Here is a 20486-nt window from a genome sequence, read left to right on the forward strand (position 1 = left end):
TTCTTATATTGTTTCTTACCATGAAAGAAGGATAAGTTGACAATCTAATCAATGTTAGTTAATGTCAGCCTTTCTTTCCTAATTGGTTTCATTTTGTTTTGTTGTCAATCAATTGTCACAAAAACCACAAACAAAACAAAATAGCTGGTTATATACAGGGATATCATATGATCAAGATAACGTGACTTGTAACCCAAAATAAAACGTGATCAAAATTTTACAATTAGTGTTAAAAGGGAACAGGGTTATTAAGTAAAATTTATGTTAACGATAACTTCTATAACATTGGATGTATATCTCAATTCGGTGTTTGATTCAAATAGTAGGTTAAAGAAAAGTGGCATATCATATCGTATATCCACAATGTTAAATATTACTTCCAAGTCTATTCATTGATTGATGTGCAGCTCTTTACAGAGGTTAAGACATGATGGTATTGAATGCGATAGAAGCTGAATTTTCAATTCAATCCACAGATCATTAATCTAGCATATTGCAACAACATTAACAACCATTCAACATATTTCAATCATGATAATTTGATAGCTATACCAAAGCAAAACAACTATAGTAACTTTAGTTCAAAATAAAATGATAGCAAATGATAGTTTCACAGTCAACACGAGGATCGATAATTCACATTAATCAAGCTACTACAGGATATCTACAAAATAATATATTCATTATCTATTTCAGATAGACTTATTAACAATTTGATGGATCCCCATTCATCAATATTAATTTTCTTTTTCTTAACAGATTTAAAGATTTCCTCCTTAATAGCTCTATTTAACCCTGAATTCAAATTCAGTTTTACCATTAAGAACCGATCTTTGATGAAGGCCCAAGCTCCTTCCGAAATATTCTCCAAAATTCCCATAAAATTCGGCTTTAAGTTTAAACAGATTAGGAACACAAATGATAAGCTTTTTTAGATTGGTTCGATTATTAGAATTAGATTCCTCATCCTGAACAAAATCTATTTCCTGAAGACATCCTAAACTCATCTCCTCTAAATGTGGGTTCGTATACATACTTCTATTAAGGTAGAATGACTTCAAACAATCATCCACTAAAGTGAAACTCCTTAAATTTCTAGGCAAACATATTCTTCGACTTATTGATTGAATTCCACAGTCTTTAAATTCAATATACGCGAGGAAAGGAAAATGACTATCTTTATGGAATAAAGAATTTGTCTCCGATATTTCAGGGATTGATTCGTTGTGGATAACAATTCTCTCAATTGTTGTGGGGACTTTTAGTTCACAAAAGAGGAGATTAGTACATGAAAATTTAATAATTTTTAACTTTTTGAACATTGTAAAGTTAATATTGGAATAATAAGGATTATTATTACCTATTTGTCTGTAGTTAGAAATAATTATGCTTTTTAAAGCATCTTTATTAAACTTGAATGCATTTAGAGGCGTAATAAACAGAGAATTAGTTATATTTAAATTTGTGAGACTAGAAGGGAATATGATCTCTTTATCCATATCGGACTTTATTTCCATGCCTTTAATTTTTAGATATTGTAGAGAATGAGGTAAATTTAATCGTGATGTCAATTTATATAATTTATCTTCAGATGTACAAATTAATTCCAATCTTTTCAAATCAGCAGGAAGCGTATTCCAAACATCATCAGGAATGATTCCTTTCAATCTTAAGTACTCCAACGAATGAGGGAAAACAAATGGGGATGATAGCATTAATTCGTCAGACTCTAGTTGAATTGATTGTAATGGAATTTCTGCTAAAGATGTTACTAAAATGGAACCACCTCTAAAATCAGAATCTATATGTAAATACTTGATAGATTTAGGTAAACATTTGGTATTAAAACTTTGACCACCCAATGTATAGAAGAAACATTTCAAATTACGTAAATTAGCCAAAATCTCCTTGTTGAATTCACCATCAGCAATGAATGTTTCAATATTTTTACCTTCATCAGCGAACTTGATATTAACATTCAAATTTGGACCAATGGCCAATCTTTTTAATTTAAAATATTTAGACAAATCTAATGTATTTGCATGCATGTCACCACTTATATCCAATATATTTAAATATGAAACATGTGTTAGATATTTAAAGCGTTTTAGCTTTGAAAATTCACAAGCGTCTAACTCCATAATGTAAAGTTTGATATCATACATGGATGTTGGAATAAAAATATTATTAAAATATTCTAATTCATCGATAGTGAATACATGTATATCTATTGGAATAGTGACACAAGGATTGATATATCGGATTTGATGAAAAAATTTCTTGACGGCTTCTTCTTTTTCAACATATTTTTTTAAATTCTCTTCATTAATAGTAGTGATAGTTGGAGGGGGCAAAAAGATAAATTCAAGACGATTCTTATTGATCCATTTTATGGGAACACGAGTGACTTCGTCATCGCCTAGTTTGGCCATGAAAATTAACAAATCGGCTAGATGAAGTTCTTTTAGAATTTTGATCTTTATGTCAACACATTGAGAACAAAAATTAATGATGGAAAACGACACATCTCCTGGAACCGGCAACCTTGTTCCAAAGCGATCTAAATCAACCATTTTATCACTCTTAACAATATAAATATTAACCTAATGTAGATGGTACGCTTGTGGATATGTTGATGATAGTTCTAAATGGTTTTGTAAACCTACTTCACACCTACTTCTGTATTTTTGCATTATTTTTTCGCAATTGATCATGTGACTAAATTGTCGTTCTTACTTTGCGACAAAATATTTACGTGTTTTAAAATCTGTGAAATGTCTCAATGTTGAGTTAACAAGTAATTCTTTGATGTATAGACGTAAGAACATTAAATGCAGAATGTAATGGTGATAAGTGATAATGCATATCATATCAAACCTTGTCTGTGATTGTGAACCATTATGTTTACCTGAAGGTTTGAATTACCTTGCATTGTGAATGTTGCTTTTGAAATCCGTGTTTTTGAAAACTTTGCAAGCTATAGTGCTAAATCGATGATGATGATGATGTTGGAGTGAGCAGTGAGTTGGCACCAAAGGTGACATAACTCTGTTGTGACATTAGGGTTGAATGAAATGTATGTGTTGATTTGGTTCTGCGGAACTCGATGTAGAAAGAGTTGTTATGAAATATAAAAGTGTTCAGATTTGAAGTTATTTATTCAAGACGGATCTAGTAAGTGCTGTTGCTACCATGACACGACCTTGCTCGGATGTGTGATTCCGCAAAGAACTTTTGTGTACTGTATGCAGTTACCTTATATGTTGTAAAGTACTATGAAGTTATGAGGAAACGGTAACTTAGTAATCTAAATGTAAATGTATATGATAATTAACTTATATTGTTCTTCCCACCTTTATTAAAGAGTGTTATAAATCACCGATTTATAAAGTGGCAAATAGAGATATTTATATAAAATAGATTAGATAGAAGGTATGAAATTAGGATATTACTCTTTGGGCACGTGATATATGTCATATGATAGAAGTGGGCATATAATCCCACATATATTTAATTAGTGAATAAACCCATATTGAATTTCCAATTGTATTCTTTGTAAGGCTTACTTAATTCTACCACTAACATAATTTGAAATTATTACATTAGCATTATATCTATATCACAAGTCAATACCTTTCACATAGAATACTGGTTTTTGGCGACCTTTGTTTGGAAAGATTATCATCTATAATTACCTAGTCGTAGGCTAACGTGTTAATAAGAAGATCTAGCTTTAATTCTGATAGTTCAGTTACCGCTATTATTTTTGAAGCTATAACACTGAATTCCACTTGTTGGATTCTGATCACGATATCTCAATGTTCTCCCAAAGTATAATTCTAATTTATCGTAAAATATATTGAGTGCATCATGTGTTGGAAAGAAGTCGTCTGTCACATTGAGTTCCATCCACCAGAAGTTTGATTCTTTACTGGACACCTCAACATCGTCACAGAATTGAAAACCACATAACTTTGATAAATATAAATGCTTTAAAGATACATGCCTAGCAATCGATGAGTTAAAATAAAAGACTTTAGTAGTATCATCTGCAATAATCAAATCATTTAAATTCAATGGCAATTCAATGTTAGGGGAAATAAAAGAAATTTGACAATGTTCGATCCATATCGACTTTAATAGAGGATAACCTTTTTCGTTGTTGAATAATGGACAACTCTCGTCAATGAATGTAATAGGATTATTAGATATTTTCAAAGAACTTAAGCATGACGGAGGTATAAAATTGGTTAGACTGGATACCCCACAGTTAGAGAATTTAATTTCATTTAATTTGGAAAAATCACTATAATCTACATTAGCAAAAGCAAAGAACTCCAAACAATGGTCAAAAAGAAGCCACTCTAAACTTGATTTACAATTATCGAAATTAAAATCAATCGATGACGTGGAAAACTCACAAGCAACCAATCTGAAACTTGTTACTCCCCTTGGAACATTGTATACCTCGTCTATTGTCTCTAAGACTAATCCAAATAATGTCAAATTTTGAAGACATGGTGGAAAATGCAATTCAGATTTTACACCAGAAGCGGGAGATGCCAAAGTGAATGCGAAAGTCAAATCTAAATCTGTTATTGTGATAGGTATTTGAGATAAAATTTCATTGATGGGATAACCAAGAATTATCAACGTTGTTAAATATGGAGGCAGGTAACATATCGCATTATTAAACACGCCATCGGTGTTATACAGATCACCAAGTGTTAGGTGTCTTAAGTTTGGTGGCCAATCTTCTTTAGAGTTTACAATAACCTGTCCACCGCTGGTGTGTTTCGCCACATTCCCACATTCAGCAACAATCTTTAACGTAATAACTCCTCTTGGTATGAGTTTAATTTCAATATCTCTTCCTTTTTGTATATAGATTTCAAAATTTCTTAAATATATGAATTTAGAATAAAATTCGCTATCAAAAATATTGTCAATTGCTAGATCAGTTACATTCTCAAATAATTTGGGTGATAATTTCAATTTCAAAATATTATTATTCGATATTAATCGAAATTTCTTCAATTCAGTAAATGCTGAAAGATCTAATTCCATTACAGTCTCATCACCTTTTAGCCTTGATATACTTATACTGCTCACCTTATCCTTATAAGGGAATTTTCTAAGATTCATACATTTAAAGTAATATAAGTGATGGTACATCAATTCAAAATCGGCATTATTTTGCAACCCATATTTAAGGTGATTAAAAGAAAAGTTTTTTGGTCTCTCTTGATAGGTACGTTCTTCAAAATGTACTACTATTGGGATAATGTTATCGGTATTCTTGACCAACTTTATAATATCTGAAATACTATTACCTTTGGGATTATTTCCACAAAAGTCACATCTGAAATCATGTATCTTCTGTGTCGTAATCAGTTTAATTTGAAGACCTTTAGTTTCATTGTCGTTAATAAATGACTTGAATAAAATTATCTTTGCAATGGATAATTGCAGTAGGATTCTGATTTTCAATTCAATGGGAAACTTCGAATAATAGGTTGTAAAAAAATTGTAAATATAATAATCATCGTATTCGGACGCCATTTGAGTATTCTTCGTTATGAATTGGAATGAAGTATGGCGATACATTAAATTTCTTTGTTAACTATCAAATACCTCTTATTTATAAATTTAGCATTTTTGTTTTTATTTGCGTTATTTTACGCTTAAGTGCGCATTTTCTTCCCCCCTCCCCCAATTTCTTTATTAAGAATACAAATTTTGAATTATTCCTTCCTTCTACAAGTGTAGCAAATATGGGCGAGAGTATTGTATAAAAAACTTGATTTTATTATGCTACTAATACAAAATATACATTGGTTGGAGTTCATTAAGCATCTGAGGCAGACGACAAGGTCGATGGACTATCGAGACCAAGTTATTTGCAGAACTTGCTTGTATCCTCTAACCCACGGTCTATTGATCTATATAAGGTTGTGATATTAGATGGATCAATGTTATCGCTAACTGGACAAGTTGCGAAATTGTAGAAGAGTAGGCAATGTCAAAGTGTAACGAAAATATTGTTGTGCGGTTAAAATTCCCCACCACCCTGGACATTTCCATAAATCAGTTGGAATGCCAATGGTTCAAGTAGTTAGATTATATAAAAACTGATGGTAGAAGTTATTGATACTTGATGTTAAACCTTCATATTAGATATTGTTCTGCTTGCTAACTTGTGCGTGGATGTTACCCAATTCCCAAATAGAATGATATTTCTGTGCAGGTCCGACCAGATTGACTAAAAATGTAAACAAAATGGTCCAGAGCCTTTTTACGTATTAAGGGTGAATATGTTATGGATATATTTATAAGGGTGATGGTTGATGATTGAATGAGTTCTGAAAGTATAATTGAAATCATTGAATCGTTGGATTCAAATAAAGTTGAAGAAGTTAGTTTTGGTATCAATAATTTAGATTATTTATTAGGACAATTGTTACCAGAAATAGTAAGTCATTATGAGACTAGTACAACGTTAAAATTACAATCGAATAGAGTAAGTAATACTAGCCAACAGTTAAATAAGAGTTCATTCATTAGTCTACAGGATAATTTTCAGTTTAACTTGGCCAGTCATTTAATTAATTATTATAAGATAATAAATGAAGACAATAGCAAGATAGACGTGGCCACTGCGTTATTATGCAATCGATTATTACAAGGATTGTTAATTATTCATCCTAATTCAAGAATGTTATTTCATAGACCAAGTAATATGAAATTAATATTACAATTGCTTGAAACTAGTGATATTACATTTAGTATTTCATTAATTTCTACCTTAATTCATATATTATTAAAGGATTTCAAAAACTTTCGTGTGTTTGAAAGTTGTAATGGATGTTCAGTTATAATCAAACGGTTTAAGTTATCATCATTCGATATCAATAAGAAACAACAAACTACTACTAAGCATAAAGTTGATACTCAACAAGATTTAAATTTTAAGATTATTGAATTTTTATTGTTTTACTTCATTGATGAAACTAAGATAAATCCTCAGGATTATAAAACTCTAGACCAGAAATCTAACTTTTTCAGAATTGATTTCCCAGATATAGATAATTTAATAGAGAGTCTTAACGAGTTGAATGATTTACAATAGAAACAATTAATGGCAAAATAGTAATGGTAAGTATATTTATAAGAAGAAATAGTTGATAAAACAAGTTAAGATAATAATAATAATAAGTAATAGTAATAATAGTAATAATAAATGATGATGATCCCCCCAGAACAATAGAAATTTTAATAAAAAAGTTGATAAAAAAGTAGTATTAGTATATAAGAATCACATAAATCAATTTTGATATAGACCAGCTAAGATTAAGATTAAGATTTGTGATTAGATTTTAGATTTGTTGAAAATTTATGGTTGATTAATTAATTAATTTTAAGCTTTATTCTTTTTACCTCCAAAAGATACGGTAGGAATTTGTAAAGCATAATAAGTGAAATAACTGTTTTGAGGATTGACTGCACCAGCCCAAGCAAGATACCAACCAAAGATAGAACAGGCAATTGAAAAACCACCACTAACTTTCACTAAGTAAAAATTACCAGTTAAATAACCAGCAGTTGAAAGCAGGAAAGAAAGTAATAAAGTAATGAATAAACCTATGAATGCAACAGTTGATTTTAAAGTTAATAAGAAGAACATAAAAGTTAAAACAGTCCAACCTAAAAGATATAAACCAATAGCTTGATAAGTTTGTTCAGGAGCTGCAGCATAAGCATCTAAGATACCAAAAGCAGGAGTTAAAATAGCACCATAAGAAAACCAGAAACCACTATAACTTAAAAAGGTAGTTGCAGCAAAAGTATTACCAATAAACATTTCCCAAACACCAGCAAGAGCTTGAGTAACACCACCATAGAAGAAACATAATGAGATAATAAGATTTGGAATTTCAATACCTTTTACTTGAGCATTAAAAAGACCAAGAATAAAAGTTGGTAATGAGAAACCGGCTAAACCAAGAACAGCTGGATTACCAAATGAACGAGTTGGTGGTGGAGCTAACCCTGGATTGAAAGTACCACCAAAAGCTTGCATTAATTCATGTCTGTGATATTTCTTGTTGTCGATGATAACGAATTCATTATTGTCACCTGAGTAAGTAACTGTTTTACGAGGTAATGAATCAAGAGAGTCATTGCCAGAGGATGGACCTAACTCTTTATTAACTGATTGAATAGATTCTTCAGTGGATTCTCTGGAAGACATTTTTATTCGTAATAATGTTGAAGTTGATAAGTAGAATATACTTCTTTAAACTTACCTTATTGATAAACAATTTCATAATAAACATGATATGAATAAAAATGATTACTTGAAGATATATTTATACTGCAAATTAAATTACAAAGAAAATAAAAAAAAAGAAATTTATTGATCTAGAGTTTAAAGATTAAAAGCATCCCCACGAAGAAACCCCTCCATCATACATAAAACGCTAAGCATTTTAACGAATTTACAACACATCAAAATAATAAATATAATTTCACTTTAATCCTGCTGACCATTTGTCACATAATAGAAAAAGTAAGATAAATATTTTTAGGCGCTCAATTTGTGAGAGAAAATTTAATTTTTGCATCAAATGTTGGGGTCAAGTTACTTAATCCGTTCACAAAATTTCAAATTATGAGAAACAACACAAAAAATAAAAATTCCAGCGAGATCAATCCAGTAAATGGTATCGGAAATTGAAGAGGGGACAGTACAAAAATTAGTGGGGCCATCGCATACTTTCGGCAATTTACTTATTTTAGGCAAAAAAACGGAAATAAATATTTAATTTATATGAGGTTAATGTCCTTTAATCCATGCTTTTTGCTTGGTTAAGTTCGTTTTTTCTTTATTTTCTTTTCATTTATTGAATTAAAGTTAGGATTCATCATTGATCGTCCTTATTAAGATGAAAAAGATTGGTATGGGGTAATATTGTGGATTGGAATAAAGTTATCATTTTCATTATTAATGTTTTTGAAGTTCGTATTTTTTATTGTAAATCTTTCAGTAGAGACAGGGAGAGTAAACAAATTTTTAAAAGCAAAACAATACCCAATCTAGAACTACCAATAAGACTGGGTATCCATTTCCCTTCTGTTAAGTTTACTTTCTTTTGTACCATCTCTGACGAAGGGAATTTTTATTCCAAGAACAGTACAATATCAAAGAAAATTATACGTTTCGACAACTGTACGTACCCCACTACATATGTACCTGTATGTATTCTACTTTCCTTCTATGTTTACTCTAAATTGGAATACAACACCATTGTTATTTTTCTTATCATGTACGATCAAATATGGATACTTTTCAAAATAAAAAAAAAATGGATGACATCTTTCTCATAACAAATAATCGGAGTTGGTAATTCAAACATATCTCGTAAACTTCTACAAACCATTACTCACCTCATACCTGTGGTTAATCCAACTGAAACTGCAGTTCAAGTCATCAATAATAATCATTTATGCATTAAAAAAAGTAAATTGTACTGCTGGTACATTTCGTGTATGTTTCCGGATTATGACACCTTTTTTCGGAGTGCCTCTCCGAACCCCACAAAGTTTTTTAATTAAGCAGATTTTTAATTTGTACCTGTGGTCTGTATGGTCGCCTTGATTGAAAATTTTGTGGTGTCATGAAATCATCATCATCGTTATTGTGTATCTTTGTTATTAAATATATTTCAGGTTATTATAAAAGGTCTTTCATTTCTCTGTAACATCTCTTATTTGAAATATTTTTTTTAAGTTGATGTGATGATCCCAGACTAGGAATTAAGATGGCACAAAATTGTTTCTTCGAGGAATCAAATTGTCTATGTTTAATTTATGGTCTTATTTGTTTGATTAACTTAAACTCTTTGTAAATCGAAATGAGATATGATCATTTCCATATAGTGTTATTTATCGATCAAGAGTAAGGGTTTGTTAAGGGCTCAAAACCTGCAACGGCTTAGTAAACCATATTTTAATCAAATTTGTATATTTGAATACCTCATTATATAAATAAATAAGCTTTGATATTATAATAACATTGTTTGTTTTGCCTTTATAACAATAAATAATAGTTTCTGGTTCTGATTGATTTGATTTGATTTGATTCGATGTTTTAATAGTTTGGTAATTTGGTTGTTATCATAAATCGTTAATTGAAATTTGTCAAATCATCACTTCTGATGCAAAAAGGAAAAAAAAATCTCCGAATTGAATTGAACTGAAAATAAAAAAATAATATAAAATAAATCCCTCCCATCTCATCTCTCCCTGTTAAGAATCTTTGTTAATTGTAATTATTACTATTGATTCAATCAATGCTTATTTTTTTCGTAAACTGGGAGTTGAAGTGGTAGTGGCATAATGTAAACATTAGTCTCATTAGCAATACCAGCATACATATTATAAAATCCAAAAATAGATGAAATAAGAGCAAATGCCCCACCAGCCTTAGTGGCAGTTGCATTTCCTGTCATATTTGCAGCAGATAATAAGAAAAATGCGATATCTAATGTAAGGAATAAACCAGCTAAACCAACAGTAGCCTTAATTGTACAAGTTAATAATAAAAATGTAAAAATAGCCCAACCAAGAATAAAAAATCCAACTGCATTACCAAATTGTTCAGGTTCATCAGCATAAGCAGCTTGAATACCAAAAGCTTCAACAAATATAGATCCATAAGCTATCCAAAATGTTCCAAAACTAGTAAAGACAGTTCCTGCAAATGTATTTCCAATCACTAATTCCCAAATACCAGCAAGCATTTCAACAGCACCTCCATAAAAAAAACATAGAGAAACCACAACATTTGGAATTGCAATACCTTTAGCACCAATAAGATATAATGCAAGAACAAATGTAGTTACAGAAAATGAAGCTAATCCTAAAGCTGATGCATTACCAAATTGATGAACTGGAGGTGGAGATAAACCAGGATTTAAAGTACCACCAAAAGCTTGCATCAACTCGTGTCGTAAATATTTATGATTATCTATTATAACATATTCATTTCCATCCCCTGAATAAGTGATGGTTTTATAAGGATTTGAACCTATAGGATTTGAATTTAGTGATGCATTTGTTTTAGAAATGGTTGGAGAATCGATCGATGACATGATAGATCAGAATATATATGTGGTACCTAAGATTTTGCAACAAACTTTAGTGTTGTCCTTTCGATCCAAATATCGCTAAACAAAGTATAATTATAATTAACTTTAAATAAAGAAATTTGATCTTATTTATATAAACATTTTAAAATATAGTTGATATTTTATTTACCTATATATAGTGTTATGTTAAAATATATCGTAAGGTGGGGGTATCACTAGAAATTCATCATTTACAGCGCAAAACCTTAATGAGGGAGGATTCGCAGTTAGAAAAATGCATTGCGTGGTGGCCCCTCTTCCCTAACGAAAAGAAAAAAAAAACTCTCACCACTCGCTCACTAAATTAATTAACTCCCAACAACCAAACAGAGTAAATCTAAAAACCGGACGGTAATTAAACTTATGATTTTTTTTATTCCACCCTGTTTTTAATTTTCTGCTTTGTGTTAGAATAGAATAAGTGCTTCTTTATGAAATTACGAAAATATTAGACAAACTAGACTACGTAGTTTTGTTAGCGGGAGTTAAGATGTTTAACAACGGATAGTGAAGGCGAAGAGTTAAAAATATTTCAAGAACTCCGAGAGTTTTGGGTTCAAGCTATTTTAAGGAGTAAAAGCCCAATCTACCTCCATATCTTGATCTTATTTTACGTCAATATGTTTGTCATGACATGTTATTCTTCGTTCATTTTGACTTAAACTGGTTAACTGTAGTCTATTATTGTAATTTCTTAAGTCCACTTCCATTTACTGCGCAGGCCACACCTCTATTTCATGTATCACTTTTTTTTGTCGTGTCTATTTTTAACTATTACTAACTATTACAGATATACTCCGACACTCGAAACTATATAGGTTGGCTTCCATGTAGTCGGAGGACGGTATCTAATTCATATTATTTTGTGGGGTACATTATTTCCTCTATTTCATTTCGTTCAACTTCTTATACTTTTCCATACATCGTCTTGCAACCAAATTTGGAAATGGGCAAAAAAGAAACATGTATGCGCTAAAATCCTTTTTTTATTTTATTTAGTATGCATATATACAGGAAACTTTCTATATAGTGTCAGTGCTTGCTAAACACCTATTTCTATCTATTAGTTAATATTTAAACCCAAAACAGCTCACAAAACTAACTAACCAACAAAACTACCTTTTATCCATATGCCTATAAAGCCCTTGTCCCACAATTAATAGTTTGTAAATTCAATAACCAACCCTTTGTCCTTTAAGTATCCTCATTGAAGTTAAACTCAAGATTGAAGTTCTTCTTAAATTTCAGTAATTCGGCCCGTATTTCTTCTTCATTATGCTTGGGATGAGTAACCGTTGTCACAAATGATAATTTCCTATTTGTTAATACTTGAGAATTAGCAATTTTAGTATTAGAAAGGGATGTATTATCAATTGCTGCTAACATCGATCTAATCGGATATATTGATTGCGTATTAGGCGTTGTTGCTGTAGTTGCGGTGGCGTTTAGATTAATATTTGAGTTTGTGGATGTAGTTGTTATTGGGAGACTTTTATCCAATGTAATCGGCTCGTTTTCAATACTTGAAGTAAAATAATCATCATTATATCCATTCAATTTATTATATCTTGGTAAATTTATAATATTATTGATTTGTTGATTATTATTATGCTTTAATTCATATTGTCTTTGTTGTAAGATTAATTCAGCTTTCAAATCTTCTTGTTCACCACTTATATCTTGTTCAGTTAATCCTTCAACTTCTCGTTCAATTTCAAGTTTACTATCATCATTCTTAACTTTTAATCCAATTAAAGCTCTTTGTTCATCACTTAATGGTAAATCATAACACTGATCTTGGTCTCTAAATAAATTAATCAATGAAATTAAGATATTAATAAAAAATATTCCAATAATTAATCTTGAAAATAATATGATATAAACATTATCATTAATAGCTAAAATCCTTGCACTATGAAGTTTATATTCAACTTTTAATTTGATTTGTTTCAATTGAAATAAGATATACATTCTTAACACCAAGGATTTGATTAATGCAAATGCTATAATAGCCAATATGAATTTCATACATTTTTTAAGTTCATATTCTTTATTAATTTGTCTTGCTAAAGCTTGTTTAACAATCGGGTTCATCCATTCTCCAGTAGCACTTCTATTACTGTTAAATACATCATTATCATCAAGTTCATCTTCATCAACGTTCTTGTTTTGAAGTTTAGAATCTTGTTGAATTGATTTCCATAATTGACTCACATTTGGAGTTGTGTTGGAATTGGAATTCGATTTTAACATAGCTTTGGAAAATATAAGTGGTATTTTATTCTTCTTATTAGTTTCTTCATCTTCAGAATTACCTCGAAGTTGAACATTAGGAGGTAAGAATGATTTTATACCATATTGATTATCTTTAAAATTTGATGATGGAGGCTTGTAGTATATTGGTTCACTCTTCAGCTTACTCTTCGAAACAGAATTTGTAGCATTCAATGATGATTCCAATCTTTTATCTTTTTGAAATCCTAATCTGCTTCTGTATAATCTTAACACAGCATCATCGGTAACATCATCTAAACCGTTCTTGTCCATACCTTGAACTATAGTTGGATTTATCGTATTAGCGGTAGGAATCTCCTTATGTAAAACATCATAGAGGTTATCTCTCGGTATGGTTCTCTTGTATTGAACATCACTCAATGAATTGGTAGGTAATTTCTTTAATGGTTGATTATATGTTGATGTTGAATTAGTTGATTGTGATGATCCTGGTTTGTTATTTGGTAACACAAATGAATAATTAACAGCATCTTCAAACACAGTAGAGTTATTATCTTGCGTTATATTCGCCAACGGATTCGCCACCACCATGACTTCTTCTTATGATATACCTAATGTTTCCTAAAGTATCGTTAGATTTTGTTGTTTATACGTTATTCATACAGTCTACACTTACTTAGCTTTTCTCTTTGTTTTCTTTCAAGTTTAACATCCGGTTGCGAAATCACGTGCAACTATGATCCGAATTTAGAGCCCTCATTAAAAAGCATTGTTTACCCGGATTGATGAAACAGAGACGAAAAATTTTTAAATTTTCAAAACTATAAAGTTAAAGGGTACACAAATATTTTGAAGGAAAGTTATTGTTATATTCAAAGATATATCATATCATATCATGTCATTTGACAAGTTGAGTCTTTTCAATACGATATGAAGGGGATAGAGTATTAGTGAATTGGTATGTTTTCTATTTCAGAATATTATTAATAATCATAACAAAAACATTGAATCAATTTGAAGGAGAATATAAACCAAACTTACAATTTAAAATGATGAATAAAATGTTAACACAGACCTGTACTGAGTCTTTTAGACGCTGAAGGATAACGACATGCCTCTTCTGACTTTTTAATTTTTCGAATTCGTTCAATGTTTTATGATCATATTGGGATTTTGTTAAACTTGAAATACTAACTTTTGTAATATTAGAATTGTTTTTAGTAGTTGTAATTTTCTTCTATAAAGATCAGATCAATACACGATATTTATTCTCCGAAATACCTTTAATTAACTGTAGTTGAGTAGTAATAGTAGTAGTCATAGTCTATGTCATGAACTAGATCATTATCAAGATTATATCTCAAGTTGAGCTCATTACTACCATCATCTAATCGAATACTAATTTTTTAAGATATTAAAATATTTTATAATTTATATTTACTATTCAAACATAGAGAAAGAAAGTGGTTTTGGTTTATATTATATATATAATGTAAGGTTTTGGTTTATTTATTTAATTATGATGATGATTGACTTAGTTTATTTCTTAGCAGTTAATCTTCTTAAGTAGAAAGCTAATTCTTCACCTTCTAAGATGTAACCATCACATCTACCAGATTGACCTGGTCTTGAAGAAATGACAGCGTATAATTTACCAGAACCGAATTGAGCATCAACAGCATGTTCAACAGTAGCTTGAGCAGCTCTTGAAGCTAATCTTTTTTGAACAGAGTTAGATTTTTTAACTTCTTCAACAACTTCAGTAGGAGCGTTTCTCTTTTTACCTAAAGTTGAACCATAATGGTTTTCATACCATTGTCTGAATGGAGTAGCATCAATTTGAACAACAGCAGATTTGGTTAAAGTGTTAGTTCTAACTAATTCATTATTAGATGGATGGTAAACAACACCAGAAATTCTGGTTTTTCTTGAAATACCTTCAGAAGCCCAAGAAAAGTTACCGGTTTCAACTCTTAAAGCTCTGAATTTTTGGTTACCACCTCTGGTTCTAACAGAATGAATTCTTTTAGCACCAATTTTGGTGTTAGCAGATTGTCTACCTAATTCAAACTTTCTCTTCTTTCTGAATTGGGCTCTTTTAGCACCGGTAGCAGATCTCTTGTGACGTGAATCTCTAGAAATACCCATTTTTCTTTATCTATAAAATAATTAGTTAGTAAATTAGAACTTCATAAAACTTTATGATGATTAGAAGGAAGATCAAGTAATGATAGAGTGTAAGAATATTTTTTTCAATGATGGAAATATTGAAGCGATGAATTGTGTTCATTTTGAAATATTCAATATGGTAGACATTTCGAACGATTGATTATGTTATACATGCTTGAACTTATAAATGGATTGAATGTTTAGTTATATTGGTTGAACAGATTGTTGATAATTATAGTTGATGTTGAGATTTTGTTGAAAATTTGATATTATAAACTTCAATGCCATGGAAGAGCCATTTCAACTTAATTCGATCAACTCATCCTGAACTTATATAAACGTAGAATCACTTGAACGTAATCTACTTCATACTTGACTAATCTTTTATCTTATTGCAATTTAAAAACTTTTTTAACTTCGACCTAAAATTTCATCATTATAGGAAATGGATCATATTAAAATTTGATGACATGGATGAACTATGGAAACATTCTGACGTTTGATCTACTCTTACACTTGGTCTGTATCACTTGTAACACTTCTAACCTGTTACTATATTCACACATACAATCTTAGATATTATTATCACTGATGATTAAAGTAAAAGTAGAAATAATGAAAAATAAAATTAAAATTTTTTTAGAAAAAACTTTTGTTAGTGAGAGACAGACAGAGAGGTTGAACTGACAGTGTAAAGGTTTTGTTCCTCTAACTAATTTTGCGATACTTTTTTGGTAAGGAGTGTGAGCGTTAACAAAATTAACTATGAGAGTGAGATTGAACTCCATACCGCAATACTTAAGGCCACACAAATCTTAGTTTTCTATCTCGTACTGCATGTAACAAGTAATCCTGATCCACGTGAAATATCGATATTTGTAGGGCGGAAGACCTAGGATGGTGTTCCACGTGACTTTAATTTCTTTTTCTTTTTTTGAGTCTATAGATGACTTTGAAATAAATTTTGTAATGAATCATTAGACGATTATATGTAATCAATAACATCAACTAAAGAATAAAGAGTTGCTTATATCAACAACTTCTCGAGGAGAATATATCCAAACGTCATCTCTGACTCAGCATTTTAATTTAATCACTTTTCCAGGGCTTGCTTCGTATATCTGCATTATTAATTACCTTTGCATTATTCATAGCATATTACATTACATATCAGATCATATAATTCAATCATAGACTAAATATCAACATACCATATACAACACAATGGAAACTATATATGATGAAATAGAAATAGAGGATTTCACATTCGATCCCATCACTCAATTATTTCAATATCCATGTCCTTGTGGAGATCGTTTTGCTGTTAGTCTTGATGATTTACAAGATGGTGAAGACGTGGCAGTTTGTCCTAGTTGTTCATTGATGGTCAGAGTGATCTTTGATCCTGAAGACTTGAAAGAATACGAAGATCAATTGAATTAGATTCATTTAACATTCTATTGTCTACACTGAAACTATAGTGTATAAATGTATATTAAAAGTGTTGATTATTCACAACACACATAGTATTCTACGGAAGAGTACTATTCATGGGTTAATAATTTGGGAGGTTTTTAAAATAAAAGGAATATAAAATTGAAATTGGGTAATTTCAGAAGCTGTACATTATGTTTATATTATTGTATATATATTATACTTATCATCTAATGAATAAGTTAATTGATATTTGCAAAGCTTTGTAAGCCGCAGTAAACAAAAATTTATTATGGAGCGCAAAAAATTACCGATTCAAAAAAGAAAAAATAAAAATTCCAAAAAAAAAAGAACGTCTCTATTTTGCAGTTACCTGAATTAACTAAATATGTTTGTTCGAACAAAACTACAAAATTGTAATATATGAACGATAGACATTTGAAAATTCAAAAAAATAACGACAACTGCAGGACTCGAACCTGCGCGGGCAAAGCCCAAAAGATTTCTAATCTTTCTCCTTAACCACTCGGACAAGTTGCCTTGAATTTGAAGTTGTTCAAAATCAAACAACGATATATGTGAACGAATTGAAATCAATTTTTTTACAACAGAAGTGCCGTGAATCCTCCCCACCATCTTATTGTGGTCAAAATTGATCAGTGATGACAAATTTAGATTATCTTTGTTAAGAAAATTGAAATATCTAGATATTATTGTGTAAGCGCTACCAACTTGAGGCACAAAGCTCATATTTATCTATTAACGATTTATAAATGAAAAACGTACTGATTTTCTATTTGTTTCTGATGCATATTTCAATTTTTTCATTTGAGGGATGTTTATCTAACCAGTGATTTATTATCGGTCATATCATCATGTCTCAAATATGTATTTAACTTCTAGAAACGTAAGTCTAACCCTCACTATAATCTTACCATAATTGGAATGTGGTACGATTACAACTTGGTAAAGACGTTTAGTAGGTGATTAGAGGCCGATCACCTTGTGAGTCAAGTAAACTTGCATATATCTGAATATTGAGGACTTATCATACATTTGGGTCTCGTCTAAAATTTCCAACATGTTTTTTTTTTCTGTTCCAATCTTGAACATTCCTCATTTTGAGCTTTTGGCAGATTGCTGCTTCTACTATTTTACCCCTCGTTATAGTATAACTAAAATGTTGGTAAACTAACCTTTGAATAAAGCCAACACATATCCTCGAAATAAAATGTGTAAAAAATTGTTCATTTATATAGAACGGCATTTTAATTATAGTATTTTCTAATCAAAAGTACGTAATTGGCACATTTTGCATGATGTGTACAAATTGATATACGAGTCAAGAATTTTACTACCCCCAAAATAATATTCACCGAGAAAAATTAAAATCATTCTTTTAGCAACCATTATAGTATTCAAACCATTAATACCTATTGCACATCAAAAGTCGCCTTAAACTATACGTCAGAAATATTATTTTAAACAACGTTTACACTTATATCACTTATATTTCGTTCATTAAGCCACTTAATACTTTAATTATTCGTTGGGTAAGTCTTGATAACAAATCAAAACTCAATGTTGTACAAATTTTGCCGGGAATATCCGTTGTTTTTAGATACCTATAAAAGTTGGGAGTTGGGGGTAAATCACAGTCAAATATTCACTCTCGGCAACTGTGAAAATTACGGCAGTTGTAGTTGTGTTAATTATCCTCTCTTGCCACACCCCTTGTTTGTGTTAAAAAGGAGTCCAGAAATAAAAATAAGGTTTTTGTTTTTGGATTTTATTTTTGATCAATAGAATGTCGCGGATTCTTTATTTTTTTCAACTGAGGAAACAATAACCGAGATAATTTAGCAGATTTTATCTAAAACTTTATTTATTTTCTAAGTTGTCTGTTTTCACCTCTAAATTTATATATTTATTTATCATTTTGAGGTTTGGGTAAACATTTGAACGCTTTTTTAATTATTTATCGTGCAATAATATATTTCATTTTTGCAATCTATTTACAACCAGAAGAGGAGAAGGAAAGTTTTTAATTAATTATTTAATATTATTTTTTATAAATATTATTCTAATTAATGATAGTTGATGTTCTATCCGAGTTCCTCAACGCTGATTCGTAATTAACGTTCTTTACTACATCATAGTAATTCTTCACGTTACGGGTTCCTTCCACGGGAACTAGCTTCAATTTAACCTTTTTCCATAGGATATCAAAGATCATCCCTTTAGCTGTCCCAAAAGCCTATATACAATGAATGTATCCCTGAAACTGTTAGACTTTCCAAACTTTAATTTATATGAAATGGGTACAAAAAAAAAAGGCTACCTCCCTGTTTCTACACATCCTCCACTCTCACTCTGACACACCTATGCCTGTAACACAAATGTTTTTTTTTTTTTTTGAGTACTACAACACATGCAGTAATTGCCCTAAAAAGACGGAAATTTAACAATGCATAATGCCTATCAGTTTCCTCTACTTCCTTTGCACCCTAAAGCTTAATAAAAAATTGACATGAAACGCAAATTAAGTAATGAAACACTTGACGCTATATTAAGTAAATGAATATTCATTATAGTATAATCATTATTGTATGGTGGTGGTTGGGTTGAATGCGGATATTGTTGGAGTTTCGTATAATTGTCTCAACGAAGAATTATAAGTAATTATAACAATTGTTTAGTAATTAAAAATATCACACACTGTAATGAAAACAATAAACAAATAATTAAAATAATTTACATTTATTCTATTTTTCAAAATCCTACAAAGAAGGTAAGGAAAGTAAAGGATAAACTAAAAAAGCGGATACTTTAAGGTGGAGAAAATGTGTAGTTATGAGCAAGAGGGGAGGGAAATGGAGGAGGGTTAAGCCGTTTGCGTCAAATCATACCATATTAGGAAACAATGTACAGTATTCAATTTATATTTATTTATAAAATATTTAACGGAACATGCTATCTAATGCAATAACGGGACATTATATTAATAAGAATCCGTTATTAGAGTTTAGTTTAGCGTTGGGATATTCGAGTAATCTAGACCTTGAGGATAAAAAGGCTGTTGGCGGAACAGGAACGATATAAAATAAATTTAAGGTTTAAAGCACCCGTTATTTTAATAAATCCTTGATAATAAAACAATAAGTTATGAAAAATGTGATGTAATAAAATAACAAAATCGTTATGACTTTAGAGCTTGCTCAAAATGAGTAATAAACGGACTAAAATTTGTCTCAATCTAGTTTTTGTTTTATCAGTCGGAATGTATGTTGTATTAATATTAGTTGTAGCTTCCTCGTGTTCTTGGCTTCATGCATTTTATCATAAGACTAATCGTATTCAGAAGATGATCTCGTCTATAAACCATACGAGATCTTTATATTCAAAACAATAAAACGAACAAGAGCATTACAGAAACCAGACCAATAACCCATTACTATA

General features: G+C 30.3%; 9 protein-coding genes across 9 annotated transcripts; 2 read left to right on the forward strand and 7 right to left on the reverse strand. All coding sequences in view use genetic code 12, as the record gives it.

The window, feature by feature from the left end:
• Positions 1–785: 785 nt before the first annotated feature.
• DFJ63DRAFT_310386 (uncharacterized protein) lies at positions 786–2573 on the reverse strand (the record flags this gene model as incomplete). The annotated part of the gene is made up of 1 exon (XM_064905586.1): positions 786–2573. The coding sequence occupies one exon, from the start codon at positions 2571–2573 to the stop codon at positions 786–788; it is 1788 nt and encodes a 595-aa protein (XP_064764563.1).
• A 1174-nt stretch (positions 2574–3747) lies between these two features.
• On the reverse strand, positions 3748–5607 carry DFJ63DRAFT_310387 (uncharacterized protein; the record flags this gene model as incomplete). Its single annotated transcript, XM_064905587.1, has 1 exon — positions 3748–5607. The coding sequence occupies one exon, from the start codon at positions 5605–5607 to the stop codon at positions 3748–3750; it is 1860 nt and encodes a 619-aa protein (XP_064764564.1).
• A 374-nt stretch (positions 5608–5981) lies between these two features.
• On the forward strand, positions 5982–7273 carry DFJ63DRAFT_15731 (uncharacterized protein). Its single transcript, XM_064903635.1, has one exon. The coding sequence runs from the start codon at positions 6356–6358 to the stop codon at positions 7127–7129; it is 774 nt and encodes a 257-aa protein (XP_064764565.1). The 5' UTR covers positions 5982–6355; the 3' UTR covers positions 7130–7273.
• Positions 7274–7417: 144 nt separating this feature from the next.
• On the reverse strand, positions 7418–8251 carry DFJ63DRAFT_332721 (acetate uptake transporter family protein; the record flags this gene model as incomplete). The annotated part of the gene is made up of 1 exon (XM_064907731.1): positions 7418–8251. One exon carries the CDS (start codon positions 8249–8251, stop codon positions 7418–7420), a length of 834 nt encoding a protein of 277 aa, XP_064764566.1.
• Positions 8252–10349: 2098 nt separating this feature from the next.
• Positions 10350–11153, reverse strand: DFJ63DRAFT_310390 (acetate uptake transporter family protein; the record flags this gene model as incomplete). Its single annotated transcript, XM_064905588.1, has 1 exon — positions 10350–11153. One exon carries the CDS (start codon positions 11151–11153, stop codon positions 10350–10352), a length of 804 nt encoding a protein of 267 aa, XP_064764567.1.
• A 1230-nt stretch (positions 11154–12383) lies between these two features.
• Positions 12384–14015, reverse strand: DFJ63DRAFT_332723 (uncharacterized protein; the record flags this gene model as incomplete). The annotated part of the gene is made up of 1 exon (XM_064907732.1): positions 12384–14015. One exon carries the CDS (start codon positions 14013–14015, stop codon positions 12384–12386), a length of 1632 nt encoding a protein of 543 aa, XP_064764568.1.
• Positions 14016–14963: 948 nt separating this feature from the next.
• Positions 14964–15572, reverse strand: RPS8A (40S ribosomal protein eS8; the record flags this gene model as incomplete). Its single annotated transcript, XM_064905589.1, has 1 exon — positions 14964–15572. One exon carries the CDS (start codon positions 15570–15572, stop codon positions 14964–14966), a length of 609 nt encoding a protein of 202 aa, XP_064764569.1.
• Positions 15573–16817: 1245 nt separating this feature from the next.
• KTI11 (Kti11p) lies at positions 16818–17036 on the forward strand (the record flags this gene model as incomplete). Its single annotated transcript, XM_064904715.1, has 1 exon — positions 16818–17036. The coding sequence occupies one exon, from the start codon at positions 16818–16820 to the stop codon at positions 17034–17036; it is 219 nt and encodes a 72-aa protein (XP_064764570.1).
• A 369-nt stretch (positions 17037–17405) lies between these two features.
• DFJ63DRAFT_310393 (uncharacterized protein) lies at positions 17406–17777 on the reverse strand (the record flags this gene model as incomplete). Its single annotated transcript, XM_064905590.1, has 1 exon — positions 17406–17777. One exon carries the CDS (start codon positions 17775–17777, stop codon positions 17406–17408), a length of 372 nt encoding a protein of 123 aa, XP_064764571.1.
• Positions 17778–20486: the final 2709 nt, after the last annotated feature.

The sequence above is a fragment of the Scheffersomyces coipomensis genome (genome assembly GCF_036884675.1).
Source record: "Scheffersomyces coipomensis strain NRRL Y-17651 chromosome Unknown DFJ63scaffold_1, whole genome shotgun sequence".
Lineage (NCBI taxonomy): Eukaryota > Fungi > Ascomycota > Pichiomycetes > Serinales > Debaryomycetaceae > Scheffersomyces > Scheffersomyces coipomensis.